This window comes from Dermacentor albipictus, chromosome 1 (assembly GCF_038994185.2).
Source record: "Dermacentor albipictus isolate Rhodes 1998 colony chromosome 1, USDA_Dalb.pri_finalv2, whole genome shotgun sequence".
Lineage (NCBI taxonomy): Eukaryota > Metazoa > Arthropoda > Arachnida > Ixodida > Ixodidae > Dermacentor > Dermacentor albipictus.
Window position 1 is genome coordinate 493,016,175 of NC_091821.1, and position 15,091 is coordinate 493,031,265.

General features: G+C 51.0%; 1 protein-coding gene across 1 annotated transcript; it reads right to left on the reverse strand.

Annotated features, from left to right (window-relative positions):
- Window positions 1-400: 400 nt before the first annotated feature.
- LOC135911972 (uncharacterized) lies at window positions 401-1,009 on the reverse strand. The gene has a single exon (XM_065444356.1). It carries the CDS (start codon window positions 1,007-1,009, stop codon window positions 401-403), a length of 609 nt encoding a protein of 202 aa, XP_065300428.1.
- Window positions 1,010-15,091: the final 14,082 nt, after the last annotated feature.

Here is a 15,091-nt window from a genome sequence, read left to right on the forward strand (position 1 = left end):
ATCCGATGCGTATGTTGTACGTCTAGCTTCAGGCACAGCCGGCGTTTCTGAATTGGGATGGTTCAGTAGTACAAACAACGTATCCACGAAGGCGTCTCGCACACGCCTACCTCGGGGGCTAGGAGTAGGGTACCCCCTTCGCGTGGTTAGTGCCGCGCGGGGCACGAGCACGCAGGGACGGACCGACACGTACCGCCACTTGCTTAGACGAAAAGGGAATGATCCTTCTTTATTGAGCCCGAACATATATAGAGACAGACACACACAGGTCACAGGGGGCGCCACACTGTGGTGGCAGCCTAACAAAAAGGGCTGAACTGTGGCGACCTCTACATCTCCCCCCTTGAAGCATTGGAGGGTTAGACGGGAGAGATTCAGGAAGCCAAACACGTCAAAAGTTTCACAAGTTCAAACGGCGCGCCGGAACAGGCCGGCCGTAACGTGTTCGTGTCACACCGTCGCTGCGGTCCCTGACTGCAGAGGACTGTTGCACGGACTGTCCGAGGGGGACCGTGGATTCCACAATGTTGGCAGGCTGAAGTTCCTGACAGTGAACTTGCTGCAGTGGTGGTGGTTCCTCTCCGGAGACACTAGGCCCGAAAGACACTAGGTGACGCCGGTTGCGCTGTAGGGTGCCACCTCGCTCCGTTTCGACCACGTAGCTTCTTGGTCTTTGCCCTGGACTGAGGACCGTAGCCTGCACTTGATCAGGTCGCACCCAGACACGCCGACGTGTTTGGAGTGGTGGTAAGTCTCGAGCTCCATGATGCCTGTTGTACTTGTCGGCCTGCTTCTGCTTGTAAGCCATATCCTTGGCGACGATATCTTTCGTTGGCGGCCAGTTGGGACGTAGCTGGGAGTTTTGCTTTGGGACTCTGGTTCTGAGTTGACGTCCCCTCAACAGCTGGGCTGGACTAAAGCCGTCGACTCCTGGAGTATCCCGATAGCTGAGCAGAGTCAGATAAGGATCCTTTGCTTTGCGAAACAGGTCCTTCATTGTACGCACCATCCTGTCTGCCTCTCCGTTCGATTGAGCGTAGTGTGGACTGCTGGTCCCGTGGTTAAAGCCGTATGACGTTGCAAACGCCGCGAACTCCTACGACGAGAACAGTGGGCCGTTGTCTGACCTGACTTCTTGCGAGATTTCATGGCGGGCAAAGATGGATTTGAGAGCGTCGATGACTGCCTGAGCTGTCGTGCTCCTCAGGGTCACCACCTCAGGAAAGCTTGAGTAATAGTCCACCACCAGGATGAACGTCTGGCCGTTGAGGTGGAACAAGTTTATTCCAAGGAATTCCCAGAGAAGTCCATGTAGGGCCGTGGAGAGCAGGGGCTCGGCATAGTTCACGCGGGTGGAAGCGCACTGTTCACAGTTGGCGACGAGAGTGGCGATGTCTGCCGAGATACCAGGCCACCAAACTGACTCCCGAGCTAGGGATTTGGTCCTGTTGATGCCCTGATGACCTTCGGGCAACAGCATCAAGACCGCTGGCCAAAGGGACGATGCGATGACTAACTGGGCGCCTTTCAGCAGAACACCGTCGCAGACAGAGAGCTCGTCTGCCACAGAGGCGTACTTTGAGAGGTGCAGTTTTATCTTGGTCTTTTGTGGCCAACCATGCTGGCAAACGGAGGCGAGGACCTTGCACTCACCATCGGACTCTTGTGCCTGTCGCACGTCTTTAAGGCTGAGTGGCAAGACTTCCGACGTGCAGCCGACTACCTGTGCTGCAAAAAGTTCGATAGTGTCTAGAGGAGTGGGTGGCTTGTCGGTGTTGCGTGACAACGTATCGACTGTGGCTAGCAGCTTTCCTGGCACGTGCAGCATACGGAACTGGTATCGCATGGTCTTCAGCCGTAGTCTCTGAGTACGAGGCGGCAACATGTTCAGTTCCATCTAGCCGAGAAGTCAAACGAGTGGCAGGTGGTCGCTCTCGACGTCGAAGGGGATGCCGCGGACGAACTCGTCGTACCTTTGGATAGCCCACATCGTTGCCAATGCTTCTTTTTCAGTCAAGCTGTAACGCTGATTGGTGTCGGTCATTGACCTCGAAGCGAATGCGACTGGGCGGCGCTCTCCTGAGTGTTGCGTCTGTAGCAAAACTGCGCCGAGTCCGAATGAGGTTGCGTCCGCAGATACCGCAGTGGCGTACGACGGGTGGTACTTGGCCATGCACCTGTCTGACGTCAAGAGTTCCTTGATTTTCTCCAATGCTGCCTTTTGCTCGTGCTGCCACATCCAACTTGAACCTATCATACTTCTTCAGAAAAGGGCCTTGCGATTTATGACTTTTTCGGACTACAATGCTAAATCATTGCCGCTCTTTCAAAGTTTAAATATACTGCCTTTTAATTTATTACTGAATCTTAAATCTACCTTGCATACTCATAACAGTATAACCACTAACTGTCCTTTGAGTGTATCACATTTTTTACATTCTAGAAGCAATACACGCAGCGCTCTTAAGGGAAATTTTCTCTTGCCAAAAATGCATAATGTATATGGAAGGCGAAGGTTAAGCAACACTGGAGCACTCCTATGGAACAGCTTACCAACAGAAGTAAAACAAGCAAAATGTTTTTCATTATCAGTGAAATTCCATTATCACTCATTACTATTATCTGCATAGCTTTCATCTGGATTGTATACACATGTTCACCCTTTTCACTTGCACTGTATAATTTACTAAAATACACATTCCTTTCTGTCGGTTTCTCGTAGCTAATAGACGTACCCTGCCTTGTGTTCTAATTCAATGTTTATGTATATATGACTTACTTATACTTCTTCGTATTGATGTTAAGAATGTGAATTAATAACTAGCATGGATCCCAACTAGCCTTGAGCTAGGGATCCAGATGTCCTGTACAACATTTCTTGTGTACTTTCTTATTTTGAATGAACTTCAATTTCAATTTCAACTCGCAGACTTGTTCAGTAGGGCTCTGATGAGAGCTGTGACGTCCGAGATGTGTGGCAAGAATCTGGCAAGATGATTCACCATTCCGAGCAGTCTTCTAACGCCGGTGACGTCCGTTGGAGCTTCCATGGCTTTGACTGCTTCGACCTTGCCCGGATCTGGCCTGATGCCCTCTGCCGAGACGACAACTCTGAGGAAGGAGACCTCCGGTACTCCAAAACGACACTTGTCCTTGTTCAATGTGATACCTGCTTTTGCAAGGCGAGATAGCACCTGGGTCAGTCTGGCGTCATGTTCCTGGCGGGTGCGTCCAAAAACCAAAATATTGACACGTGTACTTATCTTTATCGGGCAACCACGTTTCGCAGCCTAACAAATGTAATCGCAGAGCCTGGGACGCGCCTGAATGTATCCGAAGTTTCTGGAAAGTTATCGATGCTTCTATCCGCTGTCTGTTGTCGCCGAACGTTATGTTATCTGATTTCATCACCTGACGCGAATGGTGTAGAACTTTGTGGAAGGCACGCGGATCCGAACGATTAGTCTGGAACATTCGACGACTGCTCTATAAAAGCCGACGCGCTTGACCCGCTGATCAGATTTTCGACGATCGCCGACCGTGTTCGCCGCTATCGTTGTGCTATAATTGTAGCCTGTTTTTGTGGGCACAGGGTCGCCCAATAAAAGTTAGTTTTGTCTGTCACAGTACTGCGTATTTCTACCGTGTTCTTCAACGTCACCACCATGTGACAATATCATCTATCATATTGGCGACTTCTTCTTGGCCCTGCAGGATTCTTGCCATCTGCTTTTGGAAGTACTCTGGTGCGGAGGTGATGCCAAAGGGGAGCCGACAGAAGCAGTATCGGCTATATGGGGTGATGAATGTCGTAAGCTCTTGGGAGTCTTTAGAGAGCTTCACCTGGTGGAAGCTTGCGGTCGCGTCCAGCTTCGAAAAAAGTGTTGCATCGCCGAGGAGGCCAAGGACTTGCTCGACAGTTGGTAGAACGTGTCGTTCCCGGAGGACGACCTTGCTTAGTTGTGTCAAGTCGACGCAGAGGCGGTAGGAACCATCGCTTTTCTGGACTACGACGTGATCCGAGCATCATGGTGTTGGCTTGTCGACCCTACGATCACGCCTGCGCTTTCCAATTTGTCCAGCTCGCGACGGACGATCTCGAGCAGCGGGATGGGGATCCTGCGAGGTACGCTTAGCAAGAAAGGTACGGCATCGGGCTTCAACCGGATGTTGTATTCGTCCTTGAGGGTGCCCAATCCATTGAAGAGCTCGGCGTGCAGCGTCGCTTTTGAAGTCTTGAGTTGATCACGAAATCGAACTACTTGGAGGGCTTGGAGCGCTGGCAGTCGCAGAAGAGGCACAGTGAGAGACTGGATCACGTAGAGGCGCTGACAGCTTGTTTTCCCTTGCCACCGAAGTCGTGCCAGATACGTGCCCAGCACGCGCAGTGGCTGTCCTCCAGGGCCAGTGAGCAGAGTGTCGACTTGGTCGAGTTTGGCGGGCAAGGTAGAAAAGTCGCTGGGAACGGCAGATACGTCGGCTCCGGAGTCAACCTTGAACTGCGCTGTGTAGTCGTCAATGGTGACGTCGACGAACTTTGCCACGGCGGGTGTCGCGACGGCGTGCAGGTGAACGGAGCTGAGCTTGTACTGCTTGAACTTCTGCAAGCGGCATACTTCGGCAAAGTGGCCTTTCTTTTTGCAGAAGTTGCAGGTGGAACGTCGGGCCGGGTAGTCTGAACGTCGATGAGGCGCGCGGCCGCAGAAGTCACATGTGGACAGCTCGCTTGAGCGCTCTGCTTGCGGCTGCGGCGAACGAGGCTTAGCGCCGGAGCGACGGCGAGAGGGGAACTTTTTAGCTTTTGTGGCGTCGAGGTTGAGCTCGCGGGAGTGCTCGGAGCGGTTCTTGGGCAACGCCTTTTCCCTGTCGACGTCTTCGGATGTACGGGCTTGTGTCCAAGCGTCCTGGAGTGTCAACTTCGCGTTCCGGCACAGCTGCTCCGAGAGACGGGAGTCGCAAAGGCCGACGACGAACCGGTCGCGTACGAGCTTTTCCTCGACAGCAGCAGACGGATAGTTACAGCGCTTAACCATCCTGCGCAGTTCTGCGTAGTACGTGTCGACGCTTTCGTCGAGTAGCTGAACACGTCTGTGGAACCGTGACGACTCGTCAAGCTCGTTTGCCGGGTGCATGAAGTGCTCAGTGAAGTGGATGGCAACGGCTTGGTATGAAGCGAGTGACTGGGCGTCGAGCGAGAAAGTCTCGGGAAGCGGGCGGGCCTCCGGGCCCATGCAGTACAGTAGTGAGCGTACCTGCATGTCTCCCGACGCTTGCGTCAGTCCTGAAACCGCTGCGTAGTCTTCGTAGCGGCTGAGCCATGTCGCCCACGTCGGCGGGTTCGCGAAGTCGAACGGTGCCGGCGGCTGAAAGTTGACCCCATACAGTTTCGGCGGCTCGCCGGTCTCGAGGGACATCTTGGTGCCTTGCTATGAGGTGAGGCCTAAGGCAGGGGGGCGTTATCCGGCCACTTCTGACACCATGTCGCGTGGTTAGTGCCGCGCGGGGCACGAGAACGCAGGGATGGACCGACACGTACCGCCACTTGCTTAGACGAAAAGGGAAATACCCTTCTTTATTGGGCCCGAACATATATAGAGACAGGCACACACAGGTCACAGGGGGCGCCACACTGTGGTGGCAGCCTAACAAACAGGGCTGAACTGTGGCGACCTCTACACCCCCAATCTAGGCGAGGGGCGTTAAAATCACCAGCAACTAAAATAGGACACGCTGGGTATCGTCGACGGACATTCAATACCACCAACCAAGATTAATCCTTGAAGAAGAGCCACCGGCTGGTCTTACGTAGTATGACACTACCACAACAGTTGCCCTGGGTGACTTCACAGCTACTGCCACTACCTCCTTATATGAGTTACACCAGTTTTCAAGAGAAAGGCAGACCTAAGGACAGCGCGTATCAACATGCACTGCCGCCTATCCTGGAAGGGCAACTGTGTGCACGCGACGGTCACTCATCGAAGGAGACACGTAAGCCCGGAATGGAAAGCAGGCGTTGGTCTCCAGTAGTAACAGGGCCCACACCTGCAGCTTGTTCATATGAAGACAGGATTTAAGCTCCCACACTTTCGTGGAGAGACCTCTACAGTTCCACTGCAGCACACTACAAGCACATGTACCCGCCATTTCGATAATGAGTCCAGGCGTTGTAAAATCACAGATGTCAGGTTGGATAACTGGCTGACCATGAACCGCAACTGGGATGTTGTAGAATTATCCGGCAACGGAGAAGAAGACCTCGTAGAATCTGCGAACGATACAGCAGGGCGTGACAGAGACGATGGTGCAGCGGAATCGATAGTTGTAGTGGTGTTAGATTCCATTGAACGTCGGCGACGCGCAAGTAGTTCATGGTGCTGTCGGAGCTTGGAAAACGCTAAAAGGCGGACAATTTGATTGTCACCTGCTGCCATATCATAACGCGGATGTTCCGGCACGCTCTACTTCTGTGTCACCAGCGGGCGATGGCGGTCTTTGCGAACTTTGTCACTGTAGGTATGTTGGGAAGGCGGGTCGGGCTCGGAAAGCTCTGGCCAGTCGTCGTCATCCCACTGGAGTGCCACAAACCTGTTAGATGTCGGTACTGCTTAGATGTCGGCAGCATGCTGAGGCCAGTGCTTATGAATCCCGCGACGAACCTTCTGATGGCCTTTTACTTTCTGAGACAAGTTGCAGAAGTGATCTCGTGGTCCTCGGTCTTGCAGAGTCCACATTAGTAAGACACTGCCAGCTAGTACAGTTTCATCTGGCGCTGTAAACGGACAGGATTGGTGCATGTGGCCAGGTCGGAAACAGTTGTAACAATAGGCGACACTGGGTTTATACGGCCGAGGTCGTAGAATGCAGCCATAGTAGTACAAGCGGGCTGGGGTAGTTGGTGGGCCCTGCAAGGTGACGATGCAAGAACGCCCCTTTCCCATGTAACGCGCTTGAATGACACAGTGAGTAGGACAGTAGAGCTCACGCTGGAGAGCAGTCTGGTCCTCGCGAACGTCAATGTTGTAAACGACACAGCGCTGTAAGTCCGAGCCCTCTACCAGGTACTCCTGGACCGGCACGGTGACTTCGCTTGTAATCGAGAGACGCTGAAGCGTTTGCAAACGCTCGACAACAGCCAATGTCGGGAGCCACACAGAGATGGTATTCGACTTCTTCCTGGCCGTGAAGCCGCGGAAGCCTATGGTGCCAAGACAAGCGTCTAGGTTCTCCTGAATAATCCTGTTCGGAATCTCCGTGAGGCTTGTGGGGGCCTGAGCTTTCATGGTTACTTTATGGCAGACCGAGCCCGATGTGGACACAACTGGGTGGCCAATCGTTAGACAGGAACGCTTGCCTTGGGAGCCACTGTTGGCTGAAGACGAATTTGGTGCAGATTGTTCCGAAGGACGCTTTTGAGTACCACGGGGACAGTGCCGAAAGAACCCTTTCCGTTCTTCAGGCGCTCCACTGCAGACTTTGTCATGCCGAAGATGTGCTATCGGCCCTTCGTGTTGTACTGTTGACGATGTATGCTTACAATACCACCACGCAGAGCACAACTGATATTTATTTGCCATTTTTACAGCATAAGCTGTTAGGGCTCATTCCAACAGCTGTTCCGGGCGGCCACGGTGTCCGTCGCCGGTGTCCGGTGTTCGTAGGAGCTATCGTCGGAAATGAGGGAAAAAAAAGACCCAGTTTCCAACAACATCGAACCCGGGGCCACTGCGGAGAGTCAGCTACTCTACCACTGAGCCACGCCAGCCCTTTCTAGCATAAAGCGGAAATATTCCCTATAAACACGTCCTAGCGCGCGAAGACACGATGTGACCTGCGCGCTGGGCAGCGTGCATACGTGCACGTTTTGCAATGCAGTTGCATACTATGCACCAAGTGGCACGCCGTGTAGCAGATACACATGTAGCGGTGCAACGCAGTTAAACAAGGTTTGAGGAGTAAAAGAAAGTTTAAGGAGATGTATACAAGAATGCTAGAAAAAATATACATTGTGTACCTGATTAAATCAAGCTAGCGAGGTGACTATGTCACCACCGCGTTTCAAAGGGGATGCCAACAAGTCATGATCATCGTTAGCATCGTATCGGGCCACTTGCCATGCAATATGAGATTCGCGCCGCGTAGCGTCCAACTTGCACCCTATGTTTGCATTGCAGTTGCGTGTTATTACACCAAGTGTTACACCAGATAGCGCCTGCATTGCTAGCGGTGCAAGGCAGATAGAGAACTCTTGAGGATGGAAATGAAAATTAGGGAGATGTATAAATATTCATGCCATGAAAAACATGTATGACATAACTGATTAATTCAAGCAGGCTAGGTGACTGTTTTTCACCGTCCAGTTTCTAAGGGAATGAATTTCAATCAGCAGCGTCGTCATAACTATCGTATTGTACCATTCGACAAGCGCGCCGCGTAGCATCGATACGTACAAACTTTCCATTTCAGTTGCGTTATATTCTGCAAGGTATACCGACGCGTAGCAGTTGCATATAGCAGTTACATGCTGCGTGTAGCTGACGCTGGATGTAGCAGGCTAGGTGACTAGTTGTCACCGCGCCGTTTCGAAAGGGGTACCAATAAAGCACCATTATCTTCAGCATCGTCAGCATCAACGCACCGTGCAACGGGTATAGGGATGTGACATGTAAGCCACGTACTGTGGGTACGGGTTCTTACTCTTACGTACACCTTATGACGCATCCTCGCAAGGGACGAACCTGAAGGAACGATTTGCAGAAGCTACGCGCGCGGCTGCAACGAGGCAACATGGGGCTCAGCAGACCGCTGTGCAGAGAGCAGGACAAGCCGCAGCTCGACTTCGACGCCGGGCGGACATTGTTAACGACGCGAAGACCCTGTAGTGCGTGGGGCCGAAAATGGAGCGCCTATGGAGCCGCTACTCCAGCTTACGCTGTGACCGTGCTGCGTTTGCCGCGTAGGCCTGTGACTGCGAGCTGAGAAGCAACGTCTTCCCCACGCCGTGCAAGGGCACACCCCAAGGATCCGTCATATCGCCCGTCCTCTTCAACGTGGCAATGATTGGCCTGGCAAGAAAACTTAAGGAGATCCGAGGCATCCAGCACGCGATATACGCCGACGACGTCACAATCTGGGTCACCCAAGGATCCCTCGGAGAGAAGCAAGAAAAACTGCAGGAAGCGGCGACCTGCGTGGAAAACTACACCAGAGAAAGGGGACTGCGATGCTCCACGGAGAAGTCGGAGCTCCTCAGGGTCGGCAAGCACCCAACGCAAGCGACACTGGAGGTGACTCTCGAGGGACACAGCATCCCGGAGAAGAACATGATTAGGATCCTGGGCATGTGGCTACAAGGCAGCCGGAAGTGCAGCCACACCATTAGCCTGCTGAGCAAGGCGGCGGAACAGGTGGGCCGCATGATCACTAGGGTGTCCCAAAAGAGATACGGAATGAAAGAAGACACTCTGAAGCTAGTCAACAGCCTAATTGTCAGCCGAGTCACGTACTCTCTGCCGTACCACGTGACGACCAAGGCAGAAAGAGAGCATGCAGACACCATCCTCAGGAAGGCGTACAAGACGGCTCTGTGTCTACCGAGAAACACGTCGAACGAGAAGTTGCTCCAGCTGGGCATCAGCAACACCTTCAGCGAGCTCGCCGAGGCTCTGCTGGGTACGCAAACCGCGAGACTCAGAGGCAACCCTACGGGACGACCGCTCCGAGGAGGTTGGGTCGGGATACGAGCGGACTGACAGACAGATACGCGGACGTACCGGACCACCTCAGAAAAACCATTAATGGGGGACCACTGCCAAAAAATATGGATCCCAACTTACACGAAAACAGGCGAAAAGCTAGGGCCGAATATGTTGATAGAACGCTAGCCCAGCTAGACAATACAGTATACACGGACGCCGCCGTATATCCACACGGAAGAGAACGCGTGGCCGCGACGGTAGTGGTTAATAGGGAAGGAAACCCGATCACGTATGCCACAGCAAAGGTCGCTGGCACAGCGGAGGCCGAGGAGATTGCCGTAGCGCTGGCGGCAGCGGAAGGTTATAGAACAGGCCGATCTCTCAACATACTGACGGACTCAAAAGAGGTCTGCAGAAACTACACGAGAGGTAGAATCAGCAAAACTGCCCTCAGAATACTCAGAGGAGCCAGCTCCGCCGAGAAGGAAAAGCCCCGACACAAAGTTATCTGGATCCCGGGTCACGTAGGCATAGTGGGGAACGAAAGGGCAGACAGCCTAGCTCGAGGTGAAGCGTTCCGAGCTGGGTGGTCGAATGCCCCGGAGACCCACCTACAGGCTTGCGAGGGGGGATACGCAGAGACCCTGAACTTACATAGAGGAACTAGAATTAGATATCCGCCACCACACAAAGACCTCTCAAAGGAGGAAGCGACCAGCTGGCGCAGACTAGACAAACCCCTTCCCCAACTTACACGTGCTCAATAAGATGTTTCCGACATAATACAGGGCCACCTGCCCTTGGTGCGGTGCCAAACCTACACTCTACCACATCACCTGGGAGTGCGAACGCAACAAAGCATTCCACAAACACGAACACCCGAGTGCGGAGCAATGGGAGAGTCGGCTCACCAGCAGCGAGCTCACGGCCCAAATGGCCCTAGTGCAGCACGCGAGCGATGCAGCGCGACTCAGTGGAGCCTTGGAATAGGGGCCCACCCTTGCTGAAAAGAAGTCTCCAGTCGCCAGCGCCAAGAAGATGAAGACGACGGAGACCTCGTAACCGCGAAACTCTCGAAAGACTCAAAAGTTTTCCCTCCCTCCTCCCTCCCTGCACAATGGATACTCTTCTTCCATGTCCCGCTAGCACCTTCGAGTCCACTACGCTTTCTCATGTTGCTGCATACACGGAAGAGTGTCATAAACTTGCCTGTTCTTTTAATTCTAAACAACAACAGAGTTAGCAGAACCATCAAGATACCGCTGCCTCTCCTGCGCCCTATGCTTCTGACTTACTCGTCTGGTCCCCACCGGCCCTGGCACCCCCCCCCCCCTTTCGCTGAATCAAATTGCGAAGTACCATAATTCCAGCCATGCTGTTGTTGTTGTTGTTGTCCTTAGTGGCCGTGGCACATGCCCACAGTGGGGGATTGGCCAAGAATCGGGCGGTTTAATTAGGTGCCTAAAAATAACAATGATGATGCTATTCAGCAAACCTCTCTGTCAACAACATGGTGGAGCCCCTTGACCCATCTTTGGATAAATGCCGCCATCACTGCGAAATTGCGCGTGTGCAGTGGCTGAAGCTCTATTACGAATCTCCTATCCTGTTCTGCCTGCAGGCCGCACCGAGACGGAGTTAGTTGACGATGAGTGCCTGTATCGCCTGAGCTATAGAGGGGGAGAGAAAGAAAGAGAAGAAAAACGAAGAGGTTAGCCAGATTACCGCCCGGTTGTTTACTCTCTGCACCGGTAGATGGGGTAAGGTCAGGAAAGAGGATGAGGAAAGAAGAAAACATATGAACGAAATGTGCCTGCACAAACACAGTATCTGAGAGTGACTGTAGTTTTTCTGTTAGTCCCGATGCTTAAAAAGAGCACACACACTAGCGCTTTTAGCGCAATCGGGGCTGACTTCGGCTGGCACCAAAATCTAACAAGTCTGTTTTTCATAAGGGGGTGGTTGGCAAGCTTGTCGATTGTGGTGCGGAGGACTTTTCTTTGTCCAGCTAAACGAGGAGAATCGCATGAAAGGTGTGCAATTATTTCCTTAAACTTCACATGATCTACTTATGGATATTTCGAAGAGAATAAAGTAAGTATTAGTCACTGCTACTGCAAGCCAAAGAGGATAAATGAGAGCTACCGTCCGTCGCGGTAAGCCTTGCGGAAGGCAGTGCCATGGATGGAAATCCAGGGGACGAATGCGTTGGTTTGTAAAGCCTGCCGGATTCTACAGGGACAATGTGAGCTCACGTACAAGCGCGCAGCATCTTCTCGCTGCATCCGCCCTTGAAATCCGCATTCGCCTAAGCTATTGCGACCTTTCGTCACGATGCTCTTTATTGTTAACTCCTTTATGCAAACGTTTTACCTGTGGCTTATCTATACAAATGTAATAAATGAAAGATGGGCACCAAATGAACAAGGCAACTATATATGGGCTTTTTAAATTAGTCATGAGAGATGCCTGCGTCAGCCGTCCGTTTTATGGCTAAAGTAATCCACCTGTCTCCGTGGCACATTTAGCAAACTTGACTGATATAAGCGGCCAGTATGGCATACGTTCGGCATGTTTTCGACCACGTTCTTTATTCTATATTATTTTTGTCTGTTATTGATTAATTGTACATTGGTGGCATTGGTTAGAAAATACGAGGGCACTGAGTAGTGCCGGCAAGCGACGCCTGAATACCTTATGGAAGAATGCCAGAAGAATGCATAAATCAGTATTTTGTGTCATGCGAATCATACATGCAAAAACGTATTTACCGTCTAGATGCTTTTCGGTTTTTGCCCGTTTTATGTATGATGTTTGGACACACGTGGAATAATAGATATTCAGTTCCACTGATCTCTCCTAATAAGACCAACTTCTCATAAGACGTATAAATTTTCACCGTCCATTCGAGTTAATTTACCGGAAGTCTACTGATTTTCACTCTACGCGGTTTCAATGAAATACCAACACCGTGGAAAATTACCTCAGTTCTAGGAAACGCAAGCGAGAATTTATCACGTGGTGTAGTTTTATCGCAAAGAGTCAGCAAATAAAGAACTACACGTGAGGACCCGTTTCCTCCCTTTACCACCACGGATTTGATAGCGTAGAAAAAAAAACGTTGATTGCGCACGCACCGGGGCCACACTGCAGCTGTGAAGCTGTGCTCTGCTACAAGGTGAATATTTCTCAATATAGCGGCTTATGCGAGCCTCCCATTAAGGGGCGAATGCGATGAGCAGGTGGGAAACTCCCTCGTGTGGCTCCGAGCACCCGTAAATCACAGCAGAGCGCACCTGTCAGCTCAGCGCTTGGTCACCGCTACTACTTAGCGTGCACGTATAGTAATGAAAAGGCGGCGGCGCTCTTGGCAGCGCTCGAGCTTCCCCAGGCGACTGCGTGTTTCGCCACGCTGGAGTCGCTAAGCTCGGCGAGCCGTACTCGCTCAGTCACGTTCTTGCAGCACGAAAATAACGCACGAACAGGCGCGAGCTGTGCTCGTGCAGTGCTCTTTTCTCGCCAGCCTTTAACCAGCTTTCCAGGAGGAGGAGCAGGAGGAGATATAAACGGAAAGACAGCGAGATTAGCCAGTTCTCAGACCGGCTGCCTATATACCTTGTGCTGGGGAAAGGAGGTAAGGAGAATAAAATATGACAGAAAGGAGGTGGTAAAAAAAAAGAAAGAAAAGAAGGAAGAACAAAAATAGAAGAGAAGAAGGAAAGGAGAAAACGGCATTGCTTAAAGCCTGTCTCTAAGACCGATCCTCCGCATGAAACGCCACTCAGCTTCTTATGATATGATTGAAAAAATCGGGCCCCTCTTTTCCTTTTGCTCTCGTTAAATACAACACGAAGGTCTCGAATCCGGCAAGATTGATGCCTTCAGGTAACATGTATGCGTTTATTAGCCAGTTTCTCTCACCCAAATTGATCACGTACTCGTGACGCCTACGGCAGAAAAGATGCTTAAAATCCATCGCCAAGGTTCGTGAGTAGTGGTGCTGGTTAACATTCCCAGGGTTAGATATAGTAGCGCAAAAAAAACGACTGCAGCCTTTTTCCCATTACTGGGAAGAGGGGAGAAAGCGAAGCTCGGGATGCGCGGCTCTTCGCTGTCGTAACGCCTCCGCTTCGCGCTGCCTCACGGCGAGGTGGGCACGTCGACGACGAGCCTTTTCTCGGGCGAGTTCCCGACGGCGTTCATCAAACGCCGCATGTTCTTCGGCCGTACGCCCGACGCACGTCCCGCTCCCGCTGCCGTTCCTTCAGTGCAGCGTGCTTTTCGGCAGAGCAAACCGAACGCGGCCTCCCCATCTGACTGCAGGGCCTTAACTGGCGGTAAACGGCAGGCGCGAGGCTAGCGAACACGCGATAACACTCTCTCCCTCCTCAGGAAGGAGGGGACGCCTGTTATTGGATCCCGCCTTTATTTTTTTATTTTATTTTATTTTTATTTATGAATACTGCGATCCTGTACACAAGGTCATAGCAGGTAGGAAACATTGTGTTAAGATACAGAATTACAGACACAAAGAAAACAAAATTGTACATAGAAATTCAACAAGAGAATACAACGACAAGGTCAATTAGCAACAATCAATTAAAATGCTCTTGAAATGAATGTAATGATGTCTGTCTGACAACATCATCCGTGAGGTTATTCCAATCAGTGATGGTCCTTGGAAAAAAAGGAATATTTAAAACAACTAACTCGCGGATTTAACGGTGTTATAGAAAGAGAATGGCGATATCTAGTTTTGTACCCCGGGGAATAGATAAGGATATTGGAGGTGTCAACTTTGAAATTATTATTAATTAATTGATAGAAAAACTTTAAGCGACATATGCGATTTCTGTTAGAAATAGAGGGTAAACCACTTTTTTGAGGAGGTCATTGACGGATGCTCGCTCGTAAGTGTTATATGCAAACCTTACTGCTTTCTTTTGGATTCTTCCAAATTTATTTATGTTTACCTTTGTAAAAGGGTCCCAGATAATTACTGCATATTCTAAGATTGGTCTAATAATAGTGTTGTAGGCAAGGAGGCGTGTACCAGGGGTTGCTAGCTTAAGCGAGCGTCGTAAAAAGAAAGCTTTCGGAGAGCGTTTGCTGAAACATAGTCGACATGCCTGGTCCATGAAAGATTATCAGAGATCCATAGACCTAGATACTTATATTCTGTGTCTTCATGAAGAAAATTATTATTAGCAGTGTAGTAATATAGAAGAGGGATCTTTTTAAGTGTTATTCTCATAAATACGGTTTTTCAAAGTTAATTGATCTTTGCCACTTCTCACACCAAAAAAACTATTCTTGCAAAATGATTACTCAGCCTAATTTGATCATCAGTCGAACCTATTTTCTCATACAGTACGCAGTCGTCCGCATATAAC